This window comes from Bos indicus x Bos taurus, chromosome 18 (genome assembly GCF_003369695.1).
Source record: "Bos indicus x Bos taurus breed Angus x Brahman F1 hybrid chromosome 18, Bos_hybrid_MaternalHap_v2.0, whole genome shotgun sequence".
In the NCBI taxonomy this organism is placed as follows: domain Eukaryota; kingdom Metazoa; phylum Chordata; class Mammalia; order Artiodactyla; family Bovidae; genus Bos; species Bos indicus x Bos taurus.
In genome coordinates this window covers 50,881,643-50,899,894 of record NC_040093.1, presented here as the reverse complement: position 1 = coordinate 50,899,894, position 18,252 = coordinate 50,881,643, and the positions used below count along the sequence as shown (strand labels likewise).

At 40.3% G+C, this 18,252-nt stretch overlaps 1 protein-coding gene across 1 annotated transcript in view; it reads right to left on the bottom strand.

The window, feature by feature from the left end:
* The window catches only part of SHCBP1 (SHC binding and spindle associated 1), a 37,126-nt gene extending 19,137 nt beyond the window's left edge, over positions 1-17,989 (bottom strand). Inside the window, exons 1-8 of the mRNA XM_027513714.1 lie at positions 17,853-17,989; positions 13,202-13,369; positions 12,913-13,028; positions 11,321-11,529; positions 6,319-6,411; positions 1,407-1,640; positions 1,147-1,315; positions 739-859 (exon numbers count right to left, since the gene is read on the bottom strand). Coding sequence (XP_027369515.1) covers positions 739-859; positions 1,147-1,315; positions 1,407-1,640; positions 6,319-6,411; positions 11,321-11,529; positions 12,913-13,028; positions 13,202-13,369; positions 17,853-17,961 — 1,219 coding nt within the window. The 5' untranslated portion in view covers positions 17,962-17,989. The remainder of the gene's footprint in view (positions 1-738; positions 860-1,146; positions 1,316-1,406; positions 1,641-6,318; positions 6,412-11,320; positions 11,530-12,912; positions 13,029-13,201; positions 13,370-17,852) is intronic.
* Positions 17,990-18,252: the final 263 nt, after the last annotated feature.

The window sequence follows — 18,252 nt, the reverse complement described above, 5'->3', positions numbered from 1 at the left end:
ATATATGATTTTTTGCATTACAAGTTTTATTGCTGACTTGAAATTGTTTTGATAAATAGTTGAACAGGTGCCTTTAAATTTGACAAGCTATGGAAATACAAAAGACCAAGGTGAACTACTGTAAAGCAACCTAAATTTAGGAATCACTCTAAATGTACAGTAAGATTATAACAGCTAAAAGCTATTTTTAATAGACTCTTTCAACACTAATATTCTCAAAAGTACTGTAGAAGTTATGATATTCAGAAGTTCTTAAAATAATTAAGATAAAGATGTTCAGTCTACTTTCAAGTTGGACCTATACCTCTCACAAAAATAAGCTAAATTTAAAACAAAAACCGTGCACCAATATATCTACAACATACATGAGGTAAGAGGAAACAACAAATTAAAAAATAGTAAACTTTAAAAAAAATATTGCTGGGAATTTTTTTTATTCTAGAAATTAATTCATTTTCATCAAGCACCTATAGTCTGGAATTATGTTTCTCCCTAGTGGTTGTTCCTCTATATTTTTGTCTTCCCAACATTTATAATGTTGTAAAGACTCATATTTCATGTTGTTCAAACACTGAGTCAATAACCTATACACTTCAAAAACCCTTAATGTTTCCAGACAACTCATTTGAAATTAATTGGGTTGAAATAAAATTCTTAGAGCTTCAACAAGATCAGTGATTTCCTGTTTCTTAAGTGTCTCATGCAGGAGAGTTTGGTTGTATCATCTTCCATACTCACCTTCCAACTCAATGGAGTCAGCAATGGAGAAGGCACCATGTACCACATAATGGCCAGGACAGACAATCACAGTGTCACCCTCATAGCAGGCATTTATAGCAGACAACGGGTCACTATGGAACTAGAAAACAACAGCATATTGCAAATACACACCCCTCAAATGCAACCTGAGTATTACTCCAGGTGCCTTCATGTTTCATTTTGAAAAGGGAGCCAAAACTGTATATTTATCTACCGAGCCCAGTACGTGACTGATGACTAATGCTGTGGAAAGGCAGTACTCTCACTACTTCCCACTCCACAGAAAATCAGCTCAGGGAAACACCTATAAACTTCCTGTAGAATTCAGGAAAGCCTAGGGTGAATCAGATGGAAAAAAGCAACTGGAAGAAGAAACTCTCCTTTTACCTGAATTTCTATTTCTTCCTTACAAGGCTCTGGGCAAAGCCTATCCCTGAGCAGGGACTGCAGCAGACCAGTCATCATGGTGGAGGAGACCACATGGGTGATCTTCCGGCCATTTGGACGGATGCCTTTTGCTTGTATATTAGAATTCTTCTGATAACCAAATACATATCTTAAAGAAACCAAACAGACCTGTCAGTTCTCAGTAAGACAGCTGGTTAGAAAAGATGCTGACTAGTTGAGAATAACAAAAATACACATACCTCAACAAAGGATTCTCAATGAGTTTTAGCTTTTGTTTCAACTGTTCGATTTCTGAATACAACTTTAACCCTTCCACCATGGAGATGTTTTCCTGCTCAGAATCAGAGTTACAATTTGACAAACTGCTTCTCAAATTTAAAAATTTCCTGTAACTCTCCTCACATTGAGTCAACAGATTTTGGTAGTCAACAATAAGTCCTGAAGGAACTCGGTCTTCAAGAATGTCATAATGCCTGAAAGTTTAAAAGCAAATTGAAACCCATTGCCTTTCAGACACATTTCCCCATCACTAAGACAACCATTTAGTCCTCAAAGACCCCGTTAGAAAAGTGTCTCAGAGTATGCAACTCAGCAGCAACATGTTCAGTTCAGTTGCTCAGTCAGGTCCGACTCTTTGCGACCCCATTAATCACAGCACGCCAGGCCTCCCTGTCCATCACCAACTCCCAGAGTTCACTCAGACTCATGTCCATCAAGTCAGTGATGCCATCCAGCCATCTCATCCTCTGTTGTCCCCTTCTCCTCCTGCCCCCAATCCCTCCCAGCATCAGAGTCTTTTCCAATGAGTCAACTCTTCGCATGAGGTTGCCAAAGTACTGGAGCTTCAGTTTTAGCATCATTCCCTCCAAAGAACACCCAGGGCTGATCTCCGTGAAGTCCAAGGGACTCTCAGGAGTCTTTTCCAACCCCACAGTTCAAAAGCATCAATTCTTTGGCGCTCAGCTTTCTTCACAGTCCAACTCTCACATCCATACATGACCACTGGAAAAACCACAGCCTTGACTAGACGGACTTTTGTTGACAAAGTAATGTCTCTGCTTTTCAATATGCTATCTAGTTAAGTCTCACTAAATAGGTGGATGTTATTGAAAGTTTTAAGGGCCACTTCATTAAGGCCACTAATTTTTCTTTTGAGGAGTTGCTATTTTTTTCCCCCTTAGATCCAGGCATTTGTGTTCTTGAAGCACTGAAAGCTTATGTTGCACAATTTGTAATTATTATTTAATAAGAAATTATTTTCTCATATATTAAATTCAAAATCTTAATAAGTGGGTGGCAGGGGACAATCTGGAGATGGGGTGGGGAGAAAAGCATCCCAAATAGTTCATAACAATGTTTAAGATTACCACATTTATAGGATTAAAAATTTTAAATAATTCAAATCATCTAGTCCTGTCCTGCATTTTAAGCACTATGGAGCAGAATATGCCAAATATTTCTTCAGGAAGATTACTAGAGTATTTAAAAAATACAAGCCTTTGAGATTCTGAGGAAAAAAATAAAGCTGTTATTACTAAACTGCTGCTGCTGCTACTGCTAAGTCGCTTCAGTCGTGTCCGACTCTGTGCGACCCCAGAGACGGCAGCCCACCAGGCTCCCCCGTCCCTGGACTCTCCAGGCAAGAACACTGTAGTGGGTTGCCATTTCCTTCTCCAATGCATGAAAGTGAAAAGTGAAAGGGAAGTCGCTCAGTCGTGTCCGACTCTTAGCGACCCCATGGACTGCAGCCCACCAGGCTCCTCCGTCCATGGGATTTTCCAGGCAAGAGTACTGGAGTGGGGTGCCATTGCCTTCTCTGTATTACTAAACTAGAGAGTGATTAAAACAAAATAACCTTGTATTTTGTATTGGACAACACTGTTGGCACTTAAAGTTTATTATTAATTTATATACCTTCTCAAATATATAAACACAACAAAAAGTTCTTCTAGATGCAATAATTTATAAATGTGCAATTAAGTTAATGGATATGAAATGGATTTGAAAATAAATTATAATATTATTTCATTACCTATAGTTTTAAAATAATTGCTTTATTTCTCAAGTATATTGACTTAGGCCAGAGCTTATTTTTTTTTAAATTAATTTATTTATTTAAATTGGAGGGTAATTTCTTTATAATATTGTGGTGGTTTTTGCCACATTGACATGAATCAGCCACGGGTGTACACGTATCCCCCTCACCCCATCCCGAACCCCCTTCTACCTCCCTCCCTATCCCATCCCTCTGGGTTGTCCCAGTGCACCACAGGCTTTGAGTGCCCTGCTTCATGCATCAAACTTGGACTGGTCATCTGTTTCACATGTGGTAATATACATGTTTCAATGCTATTCTCTCAAATCATCCCACCCTCACCTTCTCCCAGAGTCCAAAAGTCTGTTCTTTACATCTGTGTCTCTTTTGCTGTCTTACATATAGGGTCGTCGTCACCATCTTTCTAAATTCCATATATATGTGTTAATACACTGTACTGGTGTTTTTCTTTCTGTCTTACTTCACTCTGTATAATAGGCTCCAGTTTTATCCACCTCTGAAGAACTGACTCAAATGTGTTCTTTTTTATAGCTGAGTAATATTCCATTGTGTATAAGTACCAGAACTTTCTTATCCATTCGTCTGCCAATAGACATCTAGGTTGTTTCCACATCCTAGCTATTGTAAACAGTGCTGTGATGAACATTGGGGTACATGTGTCTCTTTCAATTCTGGTTTCCTATGCCCAGCAGTTGGTTTGCTGGGTTGTGTAGGCCAGAGCTTTTTAACTTGGCTGCTTATTAGAATCACTGGGGAACTTTTAAAAATACAGATACTCAGGTCCCCATCCAGACCAATTAAATTAGTCTCTAGAAGCAGAGGAGTATTTTTTTTTTTAATTCCCTGGAGATTCTAATGTGCAGCCAAGGTTGTGCACTATTACCTTAATGTCTTAACTTTGTCATGCTCTAAATAAGATAGGAGGACAAAAAAAGAAAACCACATCCTAAAGAAATTTACATCAAATTACAGCGAGCATTTAAATAGTATTTAAGATGAATAAAAAATACTTTTTCCACTTTTCAAGTAAATGAATTAGTTGAAGCCTGAAAAGCAAGGATTTTGTCTGCTTTGGTTAATCCATACTCATTTAAAAATATTCTAGAAATCCATTTCGCAAACAAGAAACTGGGGAACCCAACCACTGACTGCTTGATCAGGTCTATTAAGTTATGGAGATTAAGACTCAAATTTTAAAATAAATTTCTTAGCACTTCCAATATCCATGCCATTCAGCTTATTTCTTCTCATTATAATGATGCTTCATAGTCTGAAAGTAATGAACCAATACATGTGTCTCAGACCCATAACCTTTGAAGCAGAGTGTTTTGAATTAGAAAGGAAAAATATTTACTTCACAATGCAAAATCAAGACAATATAGTTTGGTTCCCTTTAGCTCTTGCCTGTGAATAGCTCTACTCCTGTCTTAGCCCAGGGACTTTTTAAAGAGTCTGTCTATATTTGATAACATTCTGGTTTCCCCATCAAGTCCCATAGTTTCTTCTCCGTAACTGAAAACAATTCCTCCCTTATGCTTTTCCATCTGCCAGTGAAGTATAAGATATGTATGTAAATAATTGCTTATTGTTTGAACATGTAAAGCTGTCAAATCAGAATATAGTATTTTCCAAATAAAGATCAAATTTGCCAGATACACGATATTCATCCACCATTATATTTCCCTTCAATCAAAACCAATCACTGCTCTTTAAGAGCAAGTGTATCAAAACTAGAAAGTATGCAAGATTATTGAAAGTCTGGATTTTATTGACTACATTATGGAAAACTGGGAAATGAACAATGGAAAAATTGGAAAGGCTAAACAAAAATCATAGCCAATTTATGAAAATCTGAAATTAGACATTCATAATTCTAAACCAAGTAGAACTAACCTTAACCAAACTTCTCAGGTATTTTTTACTTATGACTTACTATTTAAACCAAGGGAAACTTACTAAATCAAATCAGTTCTGCAGAAATGTAAAGAGTACTGCCTTATCTTATGTAACCACATCATCTTTTACACAGAGAAAAAAATTACCTTCTGCAATTTATTTTTGTCATGCAAGGTCTAATTTTATTCTTATTGCAGCACTGCCTATTAAATTACAGTGCACAAATATTAAAAAATTATCTGGTCTTATAGCACCATCTAGTGGAAACAACATTTAACAAAATCCGTGCAGGACAATTACTCCGGTCGCATGGTTAATTCGGGGTATTTTTATAATGGAAGGGTTTTTCCCTACCAAAACATGATATATCAGAAGAATGTGTTTAGGTATTTTGTTTACTTCAGTATGTGTTATGTTTGTTTAGCTATTTTGGAAACTTTTATTCACCATCAATATTAACTATGCAGTATTTTTATCTGTAAAATAAGATTTAAGGAAAAGAACTTGATAAAATATCCTGAGGTAAATCTGTTTAGCTTAGTATGTTTTACTTAGAGTAAACCCCTGTCTTTAATTTCACTGTTTTTCAAACAATTATCTTTGAATTTGGTTCTTTTTAATATATGCTCAACTGAATTTTACTTAAATTCAAAAACGAGTAAGCTGTTAACTTATATGTTCTTGAATTCTCTGCTTTTAGATTCTAAAAACACTACAGGTAGGTTTATAAACACAAAGTAGGTTTCTCTGCACTTACACAAATTTCATTTAATAACTTGTCAATGGGTTATTAGAGAAGGCAATGGCACCCCACTCCAGTACTCTTGCTTGGAAAATCCCATGGGTGGAGGAGCCTGGTGGGCTGAAGTCCATGGGGTCGCTAAGAGTCAGACACGACTGAGCAACTTCACTTTCACTTTTCACTTTCATGCATTGGAGAAGGAAATGGCAACCCACTCCAGTGTTCTTGCCTGGGAATCCCAGGGATGGGGGGGCGCCTCGTGGGCTGCCGTCTATGGGGTCGCACAGAGTCGGACACGACTGAAGCAACTTAGCAGCAGGAGCAACAATGGGTTATACTATTTGTCTCTGTCTGTAGGCCCCTGGAGTATATATACAGTATACACAAAACACGGGTTAAATTAAACTATAAATAGCTATTTTTTCCAACATGTTCAAGGCCACTAATAAATACTTACAATCTCAATCGAGGTTCAACACATCTGACAAAATAATCATATTCATCCTCCTCTTCTTCATCCCAACTCCTCCAAATGTTCTGATAGAAAAACCTGAAAAGTAAATCAGTATCACTCAATCACTGGCTCAAAATGTTAGAGGCGTAAGAGTAAATCAAACAAGTTTACCAAGTATGGTAGAGAAGAATGCATATTTGCTAATTTGACAATTGTGAGTCCCACAAGAACTTCTTTGGATTGGCTAAAGAAGTTTTTCTACAATATTGGTTCTGTTACGACCTTCTTTTTATCAGAAGAACTATTTGTTGACCATCTGAAACTTGGTGGAAAGTAGTGCCATTTGTCGGAGAAGGCAATGGCACCCCACTCCAGTACTCTTGCCTGGAAAATCCCATGGACAGAGGAGCCTGGTAGGCTGCAGTCCATGGGGTCGCTGGGAGTCGGACACGACTGAGCGACTTCACTTTCACTTTTCACTCTCATGCATTGGAGAAGGAAATGGCAACCCACTCCAGTGTTCTTGCCTGGAGAATCCCAGGGACGGCGGAGCCTGTTGGGCTGCCGTCTCTGGGGTCGCACAGAGTCGGACACGACTGAAGCGACTTAGCAGCAGCAACAGTGCCATTTGTTTAGAAAAGACTGGGAGAGAAACAAGTTTGGGGCTAAAAATAAAGAGTTCTGTTTTCACTATGTTCAGGTTGAGATGCCTATTTGAACTCCAAGTGGATGACATCAAGAGTGCAGATGAATATACAGGACCTGAGCTCAAGAAAAAGGTCAAGGCTAGAGACATAAATCTGGAAGTTGTCAGCATATAGATGGCATTAAAGCAATAGATGAGATCATCCAGAGAATAAAGCAGGAGCTCTCAACTCTGGCTGCACGTTGGAGTCCCCCGGGAAGCCTTTAAAAATTGATTTGCAGCCCTATCCCAGACCAATAAATCAGAATCTCTTGGGTGGGAGACAGGAGAGAGAGTGTGCAGGATCCACATTTTTTTAAAGTATGTATCCATGATCCAGCTCTGACAATGCCAACTCCTGGCAATCTCATTTTGCCTCTGCTCTACCCACTTACTTCTCTGCTCTCCTGCACCCACTATACTGACACTGGATTATTTTAAAGCAAAATTCTGACATATCACTCATAAGTGTTTACTTTGTGCCTCTGAGATAAATCTTTATACAAAAAAGTTTTAGTTACTTAATAACCAAGTATCCCCAGTGTTTCCTTTTCCTTAATTATCTCTTTCTTTCATTGTTGCTGCTGTTGTTTTATTTGGCTAATTCAAATCAAGATCCGAACAAAGGTCAGCCATTAAATTTAATTAAGTCACTTTTACTCTATAGACTATCCATACTTCTTTTTCACCTTGCAATTTATTTAATAGTTTCCCACACTCTGAATTTTACTGATTGCACCCCCATGGGGTCATTTAACATGTTCTGTTTCCTTTATTTCTAGTAAACTGATATTAAGAACTAGAGACTTGATCATCTTTAGGAAAGACTTTTTGGCAAGAATGCTTCAAGGGATATAATGTACTTTCATCACAAAGCACATGATACCTGGCCATCTCTATTTTATTATGGGTTGCAAACACTGATACTCTCATCATTCTTTCCTCATGTGCCAGATGGAATACTCCTATGAAGAAAAGTCCCAGGAGATTCTAATGTGTTTCCAAAGCTGATTAGAGAGAGATAAGAGTAGACAGCCTAGCCCTAAGCCCTGGGCTCTAATTTGAGTATGAGAGGAAGGACCAGCCAGGCCAAGATTACTAAAAAAAAAAAGCAAGCCTGTGACATACCATCATAAGGTGGTGTCCCAGAAGCTGGGAGGAGAGGATATTAAGAAGATGAGAATGATCAAATAATTAGAATGTGACCAAGAGGTCAAGGCAAGATGAGATCAGAGGAGTGATGACTAGACATGAGAATATAGGTGACCTTAAGCACAATTTCAATACTGTAGAAGTAGAGGCGTGAGTGGAAAGCCAGTAAGTACAGCCTGTATAACTGTCAAAAAGTTGAAAAGGAGGGAGCAGTGAAAATGAAGCTATCTTTGGATTCATGTTGATGTTTGACAGAAAACAACAAAGTTCTAGAAAGCAATTATATTTCAATTAGAAAATAAAATTTTTTTTAAAATGAAGCCATTCTTTGAATTCTTATAAATTGGACTGCTAGTCTCTTCACCCTCTGGAGTCTATCTCTTAAAAACAAACAAAAAAAAAAATAAAACAAACCTGAGCGTGCCTTTGTGTGTGTGCACGCTAAGTCGCTTCAGTTGTGTCCAACTCTTTGTGACCCTATGGACTGTAGCCTTCCAGGTTCCTCTGTCCATGGGATTCTCCAGGCGAGAATACTGGAGTAGGTTGCCATGCCCTCCTCCAGGAGATCTTCCCGACCCAGGAATCGAATCCACATCTATTATGTCTCCTGCATTGGCTGGCGGGTTCTTTACCACAAGCACCAGCTGGGAAACCTGAGCATGCCTTTACTCAACCAAAAAACTCTGCTGGCTCCTTGTTGTCCTCAAAACAAAGTCCAAATTCCTGAAATTGGTGATATTAGATGGACTTACAGTCCACTTCTAGAGCACCTGTCTTGCCTTGGAGCCCCTATATGCAAACTTCCAATTTCACAAGCTCTTTCAAACCCGCTGTGACATGCTGGTCAGGCTGCCTTCCACTTTTTCCACCTGGTGAGCTTATATTTGGGCTTCCCTGGTGGCTCAGACGGTAAAAGAATCTGCCTTCAAGGCAAGAGACCTGGTTTCAACCCCTGGGTCAGGAAGATTCCCTGGAGAACGGAATGGCAACCCACTCCAGTATTCTTGCCTGGAGAATTCTATGGGCAGAGGAGCCTGGCAAGCTACAGTCCATGGGGCTGCAAAGAGTCAGACACGACTGAGCGACTAACACACAAGCTTATATTTACCCTTCATGACCCAGCTCAAATATCATCCTCACCAGCTCAGAACTGGGCAATCACCTTTCATTCACATCTGCACTTCCACCAGTGTTTATCCTCTCGAGACAGAAACTTGGTCATCCTTGCCTTCTCCCATATCCATTCCACCATCAAGTCTTAGCCATCCTACTTTCTCAATAAGCCTAATCGGTATTTGCTGTATCTCCACTCTAGTCCACTCTGTCTCTTAACTGGTCTCTCTACCTGTTCCCCCTCCATTTACTTTCTACACAGCAGCCAGAACGAAACTTTTAAATAAAAAGCTGATCACATTCTCCCTTGATTGAAAACCCTTCACGGGTTTCCCACTGCACTTGAAGACAAAAATGATTCATTGGCTAACAAATCCCTGCATCTTCTGACCCCTGATAACCTCTAAGCTGGTTTCCTAAGTCTCATCTATCACTGTCTACGTTCCAACCAATCTGGCCTTTCGGCTCCTTAAATTCAGAGCTGCCCAACATGTTTCTTCCTCCACCCTGCTGCAACAACTTTCACCTAGCCAACCCTTCAGACCCAAGTTCCAATACCATTTCCTCAGGAAGTAACCATATTACAGAAACCTGAGCTAGACTTAGAACACTCTAATCCCTCACAGCACTCACTGCAGCTTCCAATCACACGCATATCTTTATGTGATTATTTCATCAAGGTTCATCTCCCACATTAGACTGCCAACTCCCTGGTGATGGTGATTGCGTCTGTTTTGTGCACCACTCAAATCTCATCCTCAACTTAAGATGCAGCACTGAAATACTTACTGAATAAAATGAGCAAATGAAAACTCTCATAATCTAACTTTTTCTTGACTGTGATCAGAATCTGAGCCCTCAAAATGAAAAATAATTTAGCCAGGTTCTCCTTCAAATAATACTAATTCCAGATACTTGTTTTTCTACCAACTTCTATACCCGTAAGAGATTAACTCCCTGATTTCTAATTTCCTAAATGCATCAATTATCCCTTTACTTTCAAATGCCTCGTTGACAGCTTTTTTAAGTGAGAGAAACATAAGGAGTTATTTTGGCTCTGGACATAAGCCAGTTCTTTAGATTTATCTTGTTTGGCCTAATATTGAATACCTATGGTTAAATGCCCTTGAATACAATTAGAAATCTTCCATGAAGTGTCAGAGATAGGGTGCAAGACACTCTGCTTCTTTGTAGAGTATCAAATTAAGTTCAACAAAACCAGGTTAACTCACGAATGGTATAGAAACTGGAAATTACTTTTTGAACTACATAACACCAAGCAGCATTATTAACATGACCTTTATATTATCCAGTCTTCCAGTTTATGGAGGAATATAAGTCTACTTTCAAATAGCCAAAAATAAGCCTTCCTTAGTAAATATACTTATAAAAAGATGATTCAAAAAAACTATCTGTATCAGGAACTATCTGACAAAAAAGTCATCTGAAACTAAAGAAAACATGAGGTATGAGTTTTCCTTCTCATTTAAGGGACAAGGCATGCACCTGTACAAAGGGAAACCAACTCAGCCAAAAAAGGTTGAAAGGCACGCACATCGCCCCTAAGGATCCCAGAAGTGGCCTGAGAAAACATCTTCTTTGGCCAGACCCATCCTTGAAAACACTGTATGCTAGTCTTCTCAGTGCACAGGTGATGGTATATCATCTTCTTTCCTTTCCTTATATTTAAGTGTATCAACTATAGCCTTAGCATCCAGAATTTTTAAGGCAGTTTCTAAACATATACAAACCAAATTAAGAATCCCCTGTCTTTTGTTAATATTTGGGGACACTGAGAAAAGGCTATACAGGAATCCCTAGTACTATTTTTCTCAACTTTTCTGTAAGTCTGAAATTAGCTCAAAATGAAAATTTTAAACACTGAAATCATTCTTTAATTTAAAAAAGATCCCTCTATCTTTGAATATTTTAAAATATTGCAGTGACCAGGTTTACAGTTTGAGCTTTAAATCTAGGTATAATACAGACCAGAATTACAGCATTTCATCCAAAGTTTTTGGCCACAAGGTTACTTTTATCAACCTCTATTCCTACCTGACATGCTCAATTGCAAGTGCTGTCTGGTCAAATAATCCAGAATCATCAAACACCACCCACAGCTCCTGCAGGGGCAACCGGTATTCCTTCAGATCAAGGAGCTCTTTCATACACTCCAAAGTAAAAGCGCTCACTTGCGATTCACAGAGGTACGGATCGGCAAGCCTCACCACTGCCTTCAAAGCTGCGAAGTCTACGTCTGTGACCTGAAATTTAAAATGTGACTTAACATACGCAAATCAAAATTAAGGTGCATCTAAAACACTACTTACAGCTTGATTTCTTTTTTAAAGCATGAAATAGGAGTGGCGAGCCTTCTTCCATAAAGACAAACAGAACAGACCTGGCTTGTACCCACATGTAGCTGACATTGTAATTGAAGTGACAAACAAATAAGGTGGCAACAAGTATGAGACAAAGAATAAGTAGCAGGGGTGGTGGTCTGGTTTTACTGGGAGGGTTGGGGAAGTCACTTTTGAGCTGGGATGAAAAGGAAGCAGCTGTTTCAAGAGCAGGAAAGATGAAAAGGCCCTGAGGCAGAGATGAGGTTGGCAGATGGAAGAGCAGAGAAGCAGTTTTTCTTGCTGGAACAAAAGGAAGGAAATGAGGTAGGGGCAGCAGGAAGGGACAGGAGAGGCAAGATGAGGACAGGAAGGGCACTGAAGGAACTTGGCTTTTACGTGTTATCTAACAATGAGAGGCCAGAAAGCCAAAACCAGACCTCTAGTATATTCAATGCATGAGAGGAATGCAGGGGAATGGCACATTTCTCTTTTAACATAATGATTTTGGCTGCTTTTAGAGAACTGAGGTATGTTGAGGGGAGGGCGTTACTATCATGATCAACTTAATGGCCTGAACTGCAACCAAAGGTATTACCATAATCCAAAATTTAAACATCCATGAGCAGCAGCTGCAGGCAAACCACTGCCTCATATAGAGCCACTGTAGGATGTGATGTCATTTTCTAAAGGGGCTGCAGGTTCAAGCTGTACTCACACTCCCTGCTTTACCATTTTAGTTTAATAGGTTTTTTTTTGGTGGTTCAGTTAACAAACACTGAGAAAAATTCACAGCTGTAAGTAGAGTGCAAATTTAATGTAAAAGGCCCAGCCAGTTGAAAAATAAGACTGTTTTTACTTTCTGCAGTGGAAGATAATATCAATAGGTTAACTACATACTTACAAATCTGTTAGGCAAAAAATAGGCTAGTTTTAAAATGCCTACTTGTTTTGAGCTACTTTAATGGGCTATAACTAAGAAGAAAAAAAATTAATTCAAACCCCACTGATTTTATAATTAGGCATCTTATTTTTTAAATGATCTCAAGTACCTCCCCCACTACATAGGTTTCTAGTCCGTTTTCCTCTTTTAAAGGACGGTGAAACTTAAACCACCCCAATTCCCTCTTCAGTTGCCTTTAAAATTTGCAGAACACTTCTTACACCACAGCAATTAGATGTCAAAAAACACACCATTTTTCAATCAGCTCATAAATCTTAATTAAAAATAAGCACTTTGGTTATAACAGTCTGAGGGAAAGTGTTTTTAGGTAGAGATAAATGTCTTAACAACAGAATTAAATTTACCTCAACTAGCACCTCAAACACATTAGTCTGCCAGACTGCCCGCCATCCAGATGGTTCAAGGACCTTCTCTAAGAACTCAGCTGTGAATTCTTTTACCTCAGAGGCCTTGCAGTCAGCTACAAACAAATTAAACACAGTAAGAATTGAGACAGCATAAAGCAGAGAGAAGTTAAATAAATCCTTGTAAGTCTACTTTCTCAGAACCAGCAATGGCAGTCTGAGGAACTGAGACAATCTACCTGTAGATTAAAAGATAAAAGAAGCAAAAAAAAAAAAAGGACCTACTCACCTAAAATGTAATCTTGATAAGCTCTGAATCGCTCATAGAACAAAAGTTGACTTGTCTGGAACATTTCTGGGAAATGAGTTTTTCCTTCTGGCACAAAGCTTTGTAAGCTACTACCTGGTTTAGCACGATCACTACAATCGCTGCATGAATCTTCATTTTCAAACAAACCTAAGAGAGCAACAAAAACAGTCAGGCGCAACTATCCCAGATACCTCAAATGCTTATCAACTGCTATTTTCATATATTTGCTTAGAAATTTCAAATAAAATATAAACAAGGATTTGGATATAATGCTTTACTTACCTCTATCACTATCAAAACTTTTTTTTTCTAAATTTAAAAATATCTCAAAACTCAAGTTTTACTTCAAAACAGTTAAGAACTTAAAATCTTCCATGGGTTAGGTTTTTGTTGCTGTTCTGTGAGGCAAAGAAAGAGGGTTGTTTTTTAATTCAGTGGAAATCACCCAGGTTCTCCTTCAGAAGATACAGCTATGATTATTACTAGAGCTAGAGAGGAAGAAAAACAATGACAAACCTAGGCAGTGGATTAAAAAGCGGATACATTACTTGCCTACAAAGGTCCATATAGTCAAATGGTTTTTTCAGTAGTCATGTATGGATGTGAGAGCTGGACAAGAAAAAAGGCTGAGTGCAGAAGAATTGATGTCTCTGAACTGTGGCGCTTGAGAAGACTCTTGAGAGTCCCTTGGACAGCAAGGAGACCAAACTAGCCGATTCTAAAGGAAATCAACCCTGAATATTCATTGAAGGACTGATGCTGAAGGTGAAGCTCCAATACTTTGGCCACATGATGGGAAGAGCCGACTCACTGGAAAACACCCTGATGCTGGGGAAGATTGAAGGCAGGAGAAGGGGATGATGGAGGATGAGATGGTTGGATGGCATCACTGGCTCAATGGACATGAGTTTGAGCAAACTCTGGGAGATGGTGAAGGATAGGAAAGCCTGGTGTGCTGCAGTCCATGAGGTCGCAAAGAGTCAGACACAACTGAGCGACTGAACAACAACAGCAAAGCAACTCATAATGGTCAAATATCTTACAGTCATTTAAAAAAAAAAAAAATTCCATAAAGCTGTATTAAATGTAGAGGTGGTTTCCAATATGTCATCTCAAAACAAGTTGAAACTTCCCTTTAATTTCTACAATATCACCTGTCAATACCATTCAATAAACATGGATATGCATTCTTAATAATGCATATCTATCTCTTTTATACTTTAATAAAACTTTATTACACAAAGACTCTGAGCAATCAAGCCTTGTCACTGGCCCTGGATTGAATTCTCCTCCTCCGGAGGCCAAGAATCCAGGTGTCTTTTGTGGTTCAGCAGACACCTTTCATCTTGGGGGCCCGTCGGGGATTCTTTAGGACAGGGTAAGGATGCTTGGAGCTCTAGTTCTTTGTTCTCCTAGCGACCATGTTTTCTGCTATACTTTACTAACTCTACAGTGTGCTTGTGTGAATGAATGACACTCCCTGCACGAATCAAGTGAGGAGCCCTGTTCTGCGGTTCCCCGGTGACCTCATAGGGCTTATGGCAGGGGGTTTATACCGACTTGCCAATGGACTCCCCTGGTAGCTCAGATGGTAAAGCGTCTGCCTACAATGCAGGAGACCCAGGTTCAATCCCTGGGTCAGGAAGATCTCCTGGAGAAGGAAATCGCAACCCACTCCAGTATTCTTGCCTGCAAAATCCCATGGATGGAGGAGCCTGGTAGGCTACAGTCCATGGCTAAAGTCCATGGGGTCCATCGCAAAGAGTCAGACGTGACTGACTTCACTTTCACTTACTTCACCAAAGCTACTAGTTCTTCCCCATTAATTTCAGTGCCTATGTCTAACGAAAGGATTAGAAAATGCTAATCGAATTAGGTTTGGGCTGTATGTAATTATGTTTCACAAGGCATGATTGAGCCAGTGGCATATCTAATTCTGTGTAATATGATGTTTTTAACAGACAAAATTACCACTATAATAAATAAACATGCTGAGGATAGCATTTAGATCAGCTAAGTCCTTTCCAGTGGTTTCAGGAAGGTTATCTGAGACTTTTGGCAGGAGTCTCTTTCTCTTTCCCCATCCCTTATATTTCTCCCTTCCACTTCTTTGCCCAGTTTAGGGCACCAGAATTATGCGACCCCACAGACTGTAACAGGGAAGAACAAATCTGACTCCATATTGGATCTGTTTCTTGTACTTTAATCTTTGTATTCTATTACTTTTGATACAAGTTAAGAATGTTGCCTATAGCCTGAAGTAGACAGGATAGCCCATTCTCAAGGCTCTGACCTTTAAAGGTAAAACAACTTTCCCCCATTCATATACAGATAAAATGTTGCAGAACAAAGAATAACATTTGCTTTGTTGAAGGTTTAAAGAAACATCATGACTTGACCTACCTTAACAGCTGCAAGAATAAAGGCTTCTGAAACAAAGAAGTGTGCAACAACCAGCCACACCCTCTCCCCTTTCAGTATAAAGGAAAGCTGAATTCTAACTTTGGCAAGATGGTTCTTTGGGACACTAGTCCACATCCTCTCGGTCTGCTGGCTTTCCAAATAAAGTCACTATTCCTTGTGCCAACAACTCCTCTCTCAATTTATGGGCCTGTGGTGCAGAGAGCAGGGAGTGAGTTTGGACTTGGCAACAAGACAACCAAGATGTACTCTAGGGTTTCCTGCTCATAGACACCAATGCACCTGAGCTTCAGAGGACATAGATACCTTATCAAATGCGTGAAAATCTCTCTGAACCTCGGGAAGATGAAACTAGAATGCCAGCTGCAATTACGAGAATAAACTATTTCACACCGTCCATCACATACATAACATAGATATGTTTTTTAAAGAAATAATACATCATCTCACACCCATTAGGTGACTATTATTCAAAAAACAATGAGAAGCTACCAAGAAAACAAGTGTTGTCAAAGATGTGGAGAAATAGGAACCCTTGTGGACTGTTGGTAGGCATGTAAAATGGTATAGCCACTATGGAAAACTTATGGTGATTCTTCAAAAATGTAAAAATAGAATTACCATATGACCCAGCAATTTAAAGCAGGGTCTCCAAGAGATATTTGTACATGCATGTTCACAGCTAAAACTATTTAGCTTTAAAAAAGGAAGAAATTTATGATTATGCTGGATAAACATTAGGCTGAGTGAAATAAGCCAGTCAGTCACAGAAAGACAAATACTGTGTAATTCCACTGATATGAGGTTACTTAAAGTAGTCAAAACCATAAAGGCAGAAAGTTTAATGGTAGTTGCCAAGGGCTGGGGAGAGGGGCGAATGGGGAGTTGTTATTCAATAGGTACAGAGTTTCAGTTTACAAGATGAAAAGAATCATAGTAACAGATGGTGGTGATGGCTACACAACAATGTGAATGTGTTTAATACCACTTAACTGTACACTTAAAACTGGTTAGGTACTCAGTGGTTAACCAACTCTGCCACCCCATGGTCTGTAGCTTGCCAGGCTGCTCTATCTATGTGATTTTTCAGACAAGAATACAAGAGTGGGTTGCCATTTCTTATTCCAGGTTATCTTCCCAACCCAGGGATTGAATCCACATCTAAAATGGTTAAGATGCTAAGTTTTATGTTATGTGTGTTCAGAGCCAATTTGAAATACTTTTCACACATTATTTCACTTAATCTTCACACTTAGCAGCACTACTACCTGTTTTGCAGATGAGAAAACTGAAGTCACCTGACTGTTGCCAGATCACCAAGAGGGGTGAGTAGTGGAATTAAGTCCCACTTAAGGTTTTCTCACTTCTCCAGGACTCTTTCCACTACACAATACAACTGAAAATGTTAAAGTAAAAGACTGAACCACCTTAAAATATCAGGGGGAGAAAACGGAGTCTCCATGAAGAGACAGAAAGAACTATAAATTAGAGCTGGGTTCGTTGTAGACAGATGGAAAAGCGTCTGTCTACAATGCAGGAGACCTGGGTTCGATCCCTGGGTCGGGAAGATTCCCTGAAGGAAATGGCAACCCACTCCAGTACTCTTGCCTAGAAAATCCCATGGATGGAGAAGCCTGGTGCAGGCTACTGCCCATGGGGTCACAAAGAGTCGGACACGACTGAGCGACTTCACTTTCACTTTCTATTTTTTTACACTGTGTCACAAATTGGCTCCCCTACCTTTGGGCACGTCACCTGCTCTCAATGCTCAGTACTGCTATCTAGGCCAAGCGTCCAAGCTTCTTTTCTTCCGGGAAAGGGGATAGTGGTACGTGGTCTCCTTTGAGACGCAAATAAAAAATATGCGTCCACTCTAAACACACAAACTCGCGCACAAAACCGGGGCGGTGGGGGTGAGGGCGGAGCGGCGCGGGGTGGGGAGACACCCAGACAGCAAGAGTAGGGATCTCCACCCAGCCCAAGTCCCTCCAGTCTCAGGGAAGCTGAGGCCAGATTGGGCGAGGAGGAGAGGTGTTCTGGGTGCCTCCCGATTCGACGTCCGGAGAGTGGGTCGGGGCCTCGCCCAGTCACAGCCGCCACCCAGGCCAACCGCCTGCGGCCCAGGCGCCCTCGGAGAGTCCCCACGCCCCCAGCGCTGCCGACACGGTCTGTCGCAGACGGCGGCTCCTCCCGCACGGCGGGTGCTCACCTTTCTCCAGGCGCTCCAGCTCCTCGTCGGTCGCCCAGCCAGGAAGCTCGGGCTCCGGCGCCATCGCTTCCGACCCCAGGCCACCACCAGCCAGCAATCCCTCAGCCATTTCAAATTTCCGCGGGCGGCCTCCCTGCCCAGTAATGTGATGACGCAGCCGCTTCTAATTGGATAGTGGGCCGAGGCCCTCGGACCAATTAAAGGAAGGCTGGCGTGGCCCGGGTAGCCGCACGAGCCCCGCCCCCTTCAGCCTCCACCCGCCCTGGAGGGGAGTGTCTGGGCTCTATCTACTGGCCCGGTGGACTGCTCTTCTCGTCCAAGATCTTGCTCTTTTTGTTTACTGGGGTGAACTTGTATGAAGTTAAATTAGAACATAATTTGGGATAATTTCCGAAAAACT